Source organism: Spinacia oleracea, chromosome 2 (assembly GCF_020520425.1).
Source record: "Spinacia oleracea cultivar Varoflay chromosome 2, BTI_SOV_V1, whole genome shotgun sequence".
In the NCBI taxonomy this organism is placed as follows: Eukaryota; Viridiplantae; Streptophyta; class Magnoliopsida; order Caryophyllales; family Amaranthaceae; genus Spinacia; species Spinacia oleracea.
This window is the reverse complement of record NC_079488.1, coordinates 34,779,909-34,792,083: the sequence shown is the minus strand read 5'-3', so window position 1 is coordinate 34,792,083 and position 12,175 is coordinate 34,779,909. Positions and strand designations below refer to the sequence as shown.

General features: G+C 38.5%; 1 protein-coding gene across 1 annotated transcript in view; it reads right to left on the bottom strand.

Annotated features, from left to right (window-relative positions):
- Positions 1-4,162: 4,162 nt before the first annotated feature.
- The window catches only part of LOC110806048 (uncharacterized), a 51,858-nt gene continuing 43,845 nt past the window's right edge, over positions 4,163-12,175 (bottom strand). Inside the window, exons 2-6 of the mRNA XM_056835829.1 lie at positions 6,479-6,685; positions 6,261-6,324; positions 5,478-5,576; positions 5,162-5,395; positions 4,163-4,471 (exon numbers count right to left, since the gene is read on the bottom strand). Coding sequence (XP_056691807.1) covers positions 5,309-5,395; positions 5,478-5,576; positions 6,261-6,324; positions 6,479-6,685 — 457 coding nt within the window. The 3' untranslated portion in view covers positions 4,163-4,471; positions 5,162-5,308. The remainder of the gene's footprint in view (positions 4,472-5,161; positions 5,396-5,477; positions 5,577-6,260; positions 6,325-6,478; positions 6,686-12,175) is intronic.

Genomic DNA, 12,175 nt, shown 5'->3' with positions numbered 1-12,175 from the left:
AAGTGCCACCAATGGGGGGGTCACTTTTGTAAAATTATCAAAAGTTGCCCTTAACAAGGGCAACTTATAATCTTATAAGGTGCCATTGTTTGCAACAAGGGCAACTTATGTGGAGCTTATAAGGTGCCCTTGTTACAACAAGAGCACCTTATAAGCTGCACATAAGTTGCCCTTGTTGCAAACAAGGGCACCTTATAAGTTGCACATAAGTTGCTCTTGTTGCAAATAAGGGCAATTTCTGAGTTTTTTTTTTTATTGTAAAAAAAGAATCTGCATTTTAATTCCTAATATTCTGCAATATAATTTCTAATTTTGCAATATAATTTCTGTTTCATCAAACATCAGCTTGACATTCTCAAAAATGATATAAATTTCAAATTTCCAATAATATTACCGAATTAATTTAAATGTAATTAATTAAATCGATAAATAATAAAATAATGTAAGAGTCACGAATAACTACAAGCCTGCTCTATTTATTACACTGAGGGTAGTTCACAATCGTTGAAGTAAATAGCCCACTTGTCTCGAACTTCATCCAACTCCTTTTTGGTAAAGGGCCCCACCCTTGGAGTTTTGAAAACCTTTAAAAAAACACCGTACATGCAAACCAATAAATTAAATTAAGTTTCATATGCGAAAACAAAAATTATATTGGTCGCGAAAACAATTATATTGGCCAAAAATGACATTTTTTATATTGGCCAAAAATGATATTTTTGAACCCAACTACCAACCAACGAACCTCTTTCCACATTCTAACCCTTTTTCATGATTTATATGATTAATCAGATGATTATAAGACTCATTTCAAGTTCGTTATGCATCCCTATTGGTCATTTGGGTCGATATAGGTCATTCATGGCCAAAAATGGCATTTTCGATCCCAATTACGAACAAACGAACTTATATCCACATTCTAAACCTTTTTCGTGATTTAGATGATTAGTTATATGATTATAAGACTCATTTCAAGTTCGGTATGCACGCCTACGGTTCATTTGGGTCGATATAGGTCATTTATGGTCAAAAATGGCATTTTCGATCCCAACTACCAACAAACAAACCTATATCCACATTCTAAACCTTTTTAATGATTCATATGATTAGTTATATGTTTATGAAACTCATTTCAAGTTCGTTATGCACGCCTATGAGTCATTTGGGTCGATATAGGTCATTTATGGCCAAAAAGGGTATTTTCGATCACAACTACCAACAAACGAACTTATATTCAAATTATAAACCTTTTTTATGATTCTTATCATTAGTTATATGTTTATGAAACTCATTTCAAGTTCGTTATGCACGCCTAAGGGTCATTTGGGTCGATATAGGTCATTTATGGCAAAAAAATGGCATTTTCGACACCAACTACCAACAAACGAACCTATTTCCATATTCTAAACATTTTTCATGATTCAAATGATTAGTTATATGATTATAAGACTCATTTCAAATTCGTTATGCACGCCTATGGTTCAGTTGGGTCGATATAAGTCATTTATGGTAAAAAAAATGGCATTTTTGATACCAACTACCAACAAACGAACTTATATTCAAATTATAAACCTTTTTAATGATTCATATGATTAGTTATATGTTTATGAAACTCATTTCAAGTTCGTTATGCACGCCTAAGGGTCATTTGGGTCGATATAGGTCATTTATGGCCAAAAATGGCATTTTCGATCCCAACTACCAACAAACGAACTTATATTCAAATTATAAACCTTTTTAATGATTAATATCATTAGTTATATGTTTATGAAACTAATTTCAAGTTCGTTATGCACGCCTAAGGGTCATTTGGGTCGATATAGGTCATTTATGGCCAAAAATGGCATTTTCGATCCCAACTACCAACAAACGTACCTATTTCCATATTCTAAACGTTTTTCATGATTCATATGATTAGTTATATGATTATAAGACTCATTTCAAGTTCGTTATGCACGCCTATGGTTCATTTGGGTCGATATAGGTCATTTATGGTCAAAATTGGCATTTTCGATCCCAATTACCAACAAACAAACCAATATCCATATTCTAAATGTTTTTCATGATTCTTATGATTAATTATATTATTATAAGACTCATTTCATGATATTTATGAACGTCTATGGGTCATTTGAGTCGATATAGGTCATTTTTGGCCAAAAATGGCATTTTCGATCCCAACTACTAACAAATGAACCTAAGGACACTTTCTAAATCTTTTTCATGATTCATATGATTAGTTATATGTTTATAAGACTCATTTCAAGTTCTTTATGCACACATAAGGCTCATTTGGGACGATATAGGTCATATTTGTTCCAAAATGGCATTTTCGACGGTTCATGCCAATTATAGGCGAATAGTTTTTTAACTAATTTCTAGCCTAATAATACATCCTAAATAAACTATTTTATGTACCTTTTCCAGATCTTGAACTTCCTTGCAACTTTTGAATATGTCATGCATGAATTTCATCACGTAATAGCCACACTCGACCCCACCCTCTTGTTGGGCGCACTAGATTAAAGACAAAATATGGAATTGATTGTACACAAACAAATAAACATGGAAATGTTAGTTCACATGTATAGTCCCAAGCATATATTCCCGAGCGCAAGACATATGATCAGCAACTGAACAGATCAGAAACTGACCTGTTCAGCTGCTGATCTGCTGCTGCTGATTTGCAGCTGAACTGATTAGATTCTGATCTGTTCAGCAGCTGATCTGCTGCTGCTGATCTACAGCGGAACAGATCAGTTTCTGATCTACAGCGGAACAGATCAGTTTCTGATCTGTTCCGCTGCAGATCTGCAGCTGAACTGATCAGATTCTGATCTGTAGAGCTCCCTGTAAAAGAAACAACAACAGAATCATTAGTCAATGCAGCCTAATCAGAAATACTGCAAAGCAGTCAATAAAACGACTTAAGAAACTAGAACATGAAAGAGAAACATATTGACATAAAATTTTCCCACAAAATATATTCAGTATAAATAATTTGCAAAACTAAGCAACAGTTTCTTCTCTTCAAGAAAAACAGTGTAGATTTCCAGTCAAGCTTCTCCAGAAAAAGATATTGCTTCGTATTCCAGAAACTGGAATATAGTTGCATCCATGTGCTGCACTCAGAAAATTGTTCACCTTTTCTTGAATTTGTGAATGTCATGAAACCATACAACTCAAGGACATGACTGTTTAAACCCTTGTCCTCCTTTTGGTAATTGTGTACAACCTCTTGGTGAGCAAGTATAAAACGTGTAGACAACTGATAGAGCGTGTAGACAACTGATAGAGCTTTTCCATTGGGGACTATACTAAAATCAACAGTATTAAGTGATTCCCATATCATACTATAATAAGACATCTTACATACCTCATATAACTACTAATATATGCCCACTTTTAGATGCATATATTACACAAGAACAACAATCTCAGCATTTTATCATCAAAACTTGGCATGCGTAAATCAGTCAGTTACAAGGATCAGTAAAATATGTTACAGGTTCACGAGGTAAAAATCAGGCAGCATTCTTTATGTGCCAGACCACAAAAGACTACTGGAAAAATGATGACCTCCATCTAGATTCTAGACAGCTAAAAGAACACTGGTATTTAAACATCCAATATTAAGTGACCAAGAAAACCCTGGACATCCGAGGACCGGACCATAGGTTGCATATTAAACTCACACTTTACTTAAAATACACGCTGCAGTTACTAATTTTCCACAAATTGTAAAAACTCAGATGCATGTTGGCATGACTTCGAGATGAGTAAACTCATCTCATAATAACAATATTAATCAGGTAAAACTTTGCCAGATTTAGCTGGACAGAATAAAAAGGATCCACAAAAGACTTCACAACAGATAATACAAATAACTTGACACAGATCCGCTGCAATATGAAGAAGATGACATGACCGAATTTCAGATACCGATACTTAGCATGCTGGACGACAACTCCTTCTTTGGAATCCAGTTATGCGTAAACGACAAGAAATATATATTGTGACTCTATATATATATATATATATATATATTATATATATATATATATATATATATATATATATATATATATAGATATATATATATATATATATAGATATATATATATATATATATATATATATATTTATATGTATGCAGATAATGTAAGAGTAATGAGAATATCAACCCATATGACACAAATGTGCATCAGATTAGACACTTGCTCATTTCCATCAGCTACTGGAGAATATGATTTATTTTCCTCAGCTGGCTTATCAGCTCCACAATTTTTCCTATTGCACCTAGTCTTGAATGGGTAGTTTATATTGCCACACTTTTCACACTTCCAGCTGCATTTTCGTCAAAAAAAACAACCCGGGCCAGCTAGTATTCTTATGGCGTCTGGTGCATGAACATCTATAATGCATCCATCGTATCTATCTTCTGAACCATCATTACACGACAAGGTACAGCCTGCACAAGTGTTAATCCATGTATTTAGAATACATGCTTTCTTAATTACTGGGTTTCAAATCACAAGTAACAATATACAAGGATGATACCATGAGCTTGATCTACTGTTGTTTGTATGAAATGCAACCTCCAGTTATACAGACAAGTATGAAGCAAGATGGTTTCGTTCATTTCAAAATTTTAGAGCTTGTATATTCATATCTAGATCGACTAGTAGTCTGCCTAATCTAATAGATTTGATTTGGCTACTCACTCTCATCACTAGTTGAAGCAAAATTCACTTCACAACTGGTTTTATGTGAACTCCTCTAACCTCCAACTCCTACCTATCCTGTAAGATACCATTTATAGCGGACATGGGATAATTAATTACAAGATCTACAAGAGAAGTTACATCTTCGCTAAATGAACAGAAAGCTAGAATGAGACCTTATCTACATAACAATGTGAGCGCCCTTTCACAGTTAGCCATTATGGACGACCAAATATCTGTCAGAAACCAATGTTCAATAACTGATCAATCTAATCTGAAAAACATGGGAGAATTCATAGGTACACCACAAATGGTTGGTGAAGTAAACCTATAAAATCCACCCCCTACCATCAATTAAAACTAGCAGCTTATGCTATTACTACTTGTTAGAGAAGCAACAAACGGCAATTAAAGTGCATATAAAGCAATTTACTAACCCTCCAAAATGCCTGAAAGATCCTTGGTGGGTTGTAAAGAACTGCTAGTCCAAGTCTTTTCTGCAAAATCTTGATAATATCTCGGGATGTTCTGACTGATAAACTAGTGCTCATTGAAAAGCCTGTATAATCTATCAGCCACACCATCTATTCTTGGCCCTCGGGCAGGTTGAGGATGGCATTCTCTAACAAATAGACTAAGTGACGGACATTACCTTCTCCAGATGTGGTGTTCTGAAACACAGACAGAGAACAAAGAAGTTCAGCTCAACAATACTAAGCATAAGGACAGTTCAACAAGTCTACATGCAATCACCTGCTTCCTAGGCCTCATTATAAGGACAGTTCTTCCTTCGCGATCACGAAAGTTTGCTCGGGAAACCTTTCCTGTCTCACCTTCATGAGCAACTTCATGCTGCCATTGAAAAAGGGAAAATCAGATAGTAAAACCATTAAGCGGTGCTCATACTAATCTCAAACTTCCAAGTGAATCGATGCTTGGCTTTTACGAAGAAAAAAAAAGACAAAATTTATCATAAAGGTGTATTAACAGCTTTGCTAAGGCTTCTTTTTTGTACAAGGAACAGTTGCAAATGGACAGCAAATATGTATTCACATTCTAGCTAGCTCGATTATAAAAGAACTTGTATTCACATAAATATCATAAGTTTCACATTCTAACCATCTTCTAAATATTCAGTAATTCAAGAAAAGGCAGAGTATTCTGTAATTCTCAGATTCACAAACTCAAAATCCCAGGAGGCAAAGACCCAAGAAACTGATTAGCAGACAAGTTAAGCACATAAATTCCAACACATAAGCTCAAACTATCAGGGATATACCCTGAAAACTTGTTATTAGCTAAATTAGCATTTTGGAGAGTCTTGTTATTAGTATCTGCGTGAATTTGTATCTGCGTGAATATGCGAGAAGATATCTAATCTAGTATACATCAAAAAATCGATGCAATTATAGGCTTATAGCAATTAGAAAATCATTAAAAAAACATCGGGAGTTCTAATTTTTTAGTAAGCAGGAGAACCAACTGACATTTTATATACCAAAACAAACTTAAGGAACTTCAATGAAAGAATCTAACTTGCTGGCATTTACCCCCCACGAACTTCAAAACAATTCTCCCCCAACAGGATTGAAGTCTCTTGCTGCAGATTACTCAAAATTAAAGAAAAAAATATCAGCATTTTCAAGCATACAACATAGTGAAGTCCAAAGTAATTATACAATAAATTCATCAATTCCTCTATTTTCATAGGACAGATGGTAATTTAACTAAAATTAGAGCATTGAAACCCTAACCTTGGCAGAGGAGACAAACTCAAGGGGATGTAGATTATATTTGGCGGTGAGGAGGTGCGTAGTGGTTGTTCTTCTCGTCGAGGTATTTGCCGGTGGAGTTGAGAGAATTGCGAGAGGGAAGCAGTCACGCAGATACAAGAAGTGAAGAAGGAGATGGAGAAGAAGAGAAGAAGTGCGGTTTGTGAGAGGGAGCAGTCAAAAGATGCGCTTCCGGTAAATTAGAAGGGGAGATTTTTGATAAAAAATTTTTGTTTTTTTTTTGTCATCAAAAGATGCCTTGTTAAATAAGGGCAACTTTTGAGAAGCCACTTTTAATGATTTTTCTACTAGTGAGTTGAAACTTCAAGATGAAGTCGGGCCATGCTAGATCACATTTATATCTTATGCATGCTTTAAGTTATTTATTGCTTTAAATATGTCTTAATTATGCATGAGATTGTGGCTTGATTATGTTGCATGATTAAGGATTTTAGTTCACTTAAAATCTAACCAACATAGTAAGAGCCTTAAGTTCCAAACTTTAAATATTGAGTTAAAAGGTGCCATGCCAAAATAACACTTACTTGGATAACCTTTACATCAATCTTAGTAATAGTTTTCCGCTATAGCGAGGTGTTACTTATTGATCCTAAACGGGTAAGGTACACAAATAATTGTGAGTACATGTTAGTTTTGGTGAAACTCAACGATATAAGTAAGGAGTCATTTTATGTCGTGGCAAATGAGATAGGTTTACCTAATAAGTTCTTAGACGTACCTATTGTAGACACCTACTTTTGTCCCCATTCCCGAAAGGGAAGGTTCGATGATGAGAACGTAAATCTCCACTTGACAACGCATCTCCTATAAAATAACGAATCTCAATTCCCCTTTTTATTTCACTCGAAACCTGCTATTTATAGAAACCTGCTATTTATGGAAACCTGCTAAAAATAATAACTGCCGTAATGGGTAGTTGTTAAAAGTGGCAAGTCATAAAAGATAGAAACCTGTCAGAATTAGGTGTTGCACTCCAACATAAATCCTAAATTAGATAGAAATTGCGAGAGAATCCTATTCCTAATATGATTCGAAAGTAAGAGTCACGTATTAAATAAAATCCTAACGAGCCTAAAGATCGTAACGGGCCCAGACGCATCCCGTCACAAGGTTAATACGCACTAAAGGACTCAATTAAATCTCAAATACTCCGGATTATAGGAATCAGAATCTGACTAAGAAAAAAGAGCCCAGACCCTATTTTCAACGCCTGGCTCTGGGCGCCGAAATCTTCGGCGCCCAGGCCTGGGCGCTGAAAATACCTGGTACGTGTTTTTTCCTAATTCCTCGTGGATTAGAGTTCTGCAATTCTATCTTTCCACGAACTCTTTCCTATAAATAGACCCTTAAGTTCGACGTGAAAAGGACACACAACACACAATTATATTATGAGTATTGACTCTAAACCCCTAAGCCTAAGCCTCACGCTGCAAAATTGATCATGTGTTCTGTCGCAATCGATCCATAAATCGAACAGAACGTATCCCGTTCCATAATTTGAGATTCGTTAAATAAAAGGAGAAATAGCAAAGTCAAAGTGGTTAGTTTTCTGAGAACCGTGACAACCTCTCAAGGGTGTGTCGTAATGTGTCCCTTTTCCATGGTTTAATTGCTTTCCTCGCCCTTTTATGAACTGTTAAACTAACTAAAATCTGATTGTTCGATCACGCTTAATAAATATGATATTTTTGGGAAATTGGATTATCATGCTAGGTCCCTTAAAAAAATCTAAATCAGATAATCGCGTTCGATCTAGTACTATATGTTGCATATTGATAAAATCAACTCAGATTAGTTTAATACTTAACGCATGTCCCTTCAATTATTTATGCTGAGCTAGTAAGGATATCCTGCCTCTGGAGTTATCGAAGAGCGAGTACTCCTCTCGGTAGTTACAGTCCCCCGAACCCTCAATCTCTACCCTGCGGGTGTACGTTGAGCGATCCCCACCACCAGGGAACACAAGGGAACATACGGCCTTCGTGGTCAAACATAATTGCACTCCCTTTATGTCACGATAACCGGGTTTTGTCAGTTTTTCTCATTGTCGTTAAAAACTGAATGGCGACTCCTATATTACTAGTCAATTGGGTGTAAACTCACAGGAAATCCAATTACACTTGATTTGACAAAAAAGAAGCGTCACACCCACGAGGGACGAGGTCACGCATTAGCATCGTGCTTTTTCGACCCCCTCACAGTGGCGACTCCACTGGGGATAGTGAAGGAAATACTCGTGCTTGTAGGTAATCAAAATAGCCGAAGGGTGAAACGATCCTATCTCGCGTTTATTTCCCAATCAAGTTGGGACGACCTGAAAATCAGCATATTAATGTGAAGGGGAGAACCGCATAACGAATCTTGTCTCCCTTCGTGTTTCATCTCGGGAGTTGGGACTAAGGATACCCATCGCCAACCGGGGGGGTGCATACGCTTCGAATGTTGTCCACTCGGCACTTTCACTAGTAGTACACCCGTCCCAAACCCAATCGCTCGCCCATTAGGTCCCTCTCGCCTGCATGCCCCCTTGGCTTATACTTGCGTGTTGGCCTCTTGAGCGAAATTCGTCTGCTGAAGACACTACATCGACCGGGGCATGTGTTGGATCTACGATAGAAGCGGTACCAAGCCAGGCGCAAATAACTACCCATAGAAGCCTATCATAAACTACATGACATATTATTATTGCCTCATGATGAAATGTTAGTTATGTGTAGCGAAATATATGATTGTGTGTGACAAACTATCCTAGAAAAACCAACAACCTTAAAAATTTCCCAAACATTCATAAACCAATTTTCCAAAGAGTTATACCGAAATACGTGTTCCGCAAACCCGAACGATCGCCACAAAAATAAGCGACGCTCGGGATGGCCTGTAACGAATCCCACAAGCGCTGCACAACGTGTAAGGACGTTACTAGGCAAGCACGCTAAATCGAAGTCGCATAAACAAAGTAGATGCAAACAGAAAACGAGAACTAGCCAGGGACGCATTTTCAACGCCCCTGGCTGGGCGCCAGAATTTCTCACGCCCTTCGCTGGGCGCTGAAGTTGCTGCTTGGCCTTCTAGTCAGGCGCAGCAGCCTCGATGCCCGCGCAAAATGAAAATACGTAGCAAAAAAAAACCGTTCGTAAAAAGAATTGCTACGAGGGCGTAAGAAAAGCACTCGATTCTAAAAGCGACTCAAAAAAAGAATAATTCTTTGCGTCGTTGTTAGGCCTCCTACGACGACAATGTTCGGCACCAAAACCGAACATGCTAATAATTATGAATGTCACACGGGCAAGTGTTTCGAAAATCCAAAGAATGACCAAAGAAAGAACTAAAAAGTGTACCAATAAAAGAAAGAGTGAAAAACCAATAGAGAGAGTCGAAGTCTAGACTAAGTAAAACTTGAAACTTTGGGGCCTAAACTTTAGCTTATCTTATGCATAGGACTGGTCCTGCCACTTGGTGCCGATCGGGAAATAAAAGGTTAGTACGTCTCGAAGATATATCGCCAACACTAGGTTTAGTGACTCCAAGCTCCGTCCGTCATTCCCCATTTCAAGAACCTCCGCTCCCCCCAACTCGATTCGCACCCTCAAACATGTCTATAGAAGAGCTACAGAACCAAATAACCCAAATGACCCTGCTCGTGAACCAACTAAAAATGGAAAACGAATCTTAGCGGCTGCGCAAGCCAAACATTTTGCATTACTGGTCATTTGGCCTCCTGAAACCGAATTACCCCAAAAATTCATTGACAATCTGGACCCAACTTACAAACAACATCTTAGATACTTGAGCCTTGATACCTTCAAGAGATTTTTATGATATGGGAATAAAGATCGAGGATGACCCCATAAAAATAGTACAAAGCAAACCTGCATACAAGAGTAGCACCTACCGCAGGGGCCCCATGCCCCAAGCCCAAAAGGTCCATGCTGTAACCCGAAGGAGCCCGGGAAGGTGGACCCGAAGTCGAACGTTTGCCCCACTCGGGTCGACTCTAGTACAAGCTTTCCAAAGACTAACCAATCAGGGAAAACTAAGGCCCATAGGCCCCACACCCGACCCTCCAGTCAAAAATAAGTATTGGGTCGAGGGCGCTCGCTGCGAGTTCTATCAAGGGAATGGGCATGATACTGAAAACTACTGGAATCTAAAAAACACAATCCAGGATATGATAGAGGATGAAATAACACCTCTCCCCCACGTTGGCAAACCCAACAACAACAAGAGCCCACTCGACTCTTGTCACATCTCTCTCGACCTACCAGAAAATGAGAACTTCGACCCTACGGTGTACATTACACCTCAAGGTGCACCACTCGCTGTGGTCCCTATGGATCAAATCGAGAGAGAAGTGTGCAGTGTGTGGGATGATAATGCTGAAGATGTCTACCTGTCTCAAATATCGGGCCAGGACCTCTTTACTGAGACTTGGCCCAGATCTGAAATTTCCCATGATTGTCATACTTTGGATGAGGCACCTCACCTCACCAAGACCAAAACAGCTGAAATATTGGACAACCAGGCTTTATGGACATTGTTTAACGAATCGAGGCCTATGGAGGACGAGACTGTAATGACTACCCTAGCTTTACAAGATGAAGGTTTCGATCCAACCCGGTTAATCGCTCCTGCATCAACACTGGGAGAGATCGAGAACGGATGGGTGAAGACATATCAGTGGTGAAGGAAATAATGCCCTTGGTCCAAGTATGCATTCTATGATAAGTCTAATAAATGCGGTTCAGTATTAATTAACAAGTTAATAATTCAGTGAGATCAAGTGAGCTGAATGCCTAGCTAGAGGCCGCTTCAGTTCAAGTGGAATTAATGATATTAATCCACAGCTTACTCTTGACTGAACCCGTAGGGTCACACAAATAGTACGTAAACGGATCAAGTATTTAATGGCATTAAATACTCCATCTATGAATATTCGGAATCGACGGATCTTGGTTTCAGTGGGAGCTGAGATCGTCACAGGCAAGAAATGAATACTCCGGAAACGATGATATTACCGGAAACGGAAATATGGATCGTATCGGAAATATAAATATTATCCAAGTCGTAGATGTTGCCGGAAACGGAAACATGGTACGTATCGGAAAATATTATCGGAAATGGAAATATTGCCAGAATCGGAAATATTGCCGGAAACGGAAATATTGTCAGAATCGGAAATATTATCGGAATCGGAAAATAATTCCGGAAACGGAAATATTAAATATTTGTTCGAAACGGAAATTAATTCCGGAATCGGAAATATTAAATATTGTTCGTATCGGAAATGAATTCCGGAATCGGAAATTTAATCGGAAGCGTATCGTACGAATAAGCATCGGACGAGGCCTGCCGGACGAGGGCCCAGCACGAAGCCAGGCCATCGCCCAGCAAGCCAAGCGCGCCACACGAACAGCCAAGGCCACGCCAGGCCCAGCGCAAGGCCAGGCCCAGCAGGCCGTGGCAGCGCGCACAGCGCGCGCAGGAGCTACGTGGGCTTATAGCTCGCGTAGGCCTCGCTGCGTGGGCTGCTGCTCGCACGCACGCGCATGGGCGGCCCATCGTGGCTGCCGTGTGTGTGTGCGTAAGTGTTTGTGTTCATGCACGATTCCTAAAACGTGCAGAGTTCGGTTAATGATTAAATTCCTAATTCTATTTGAT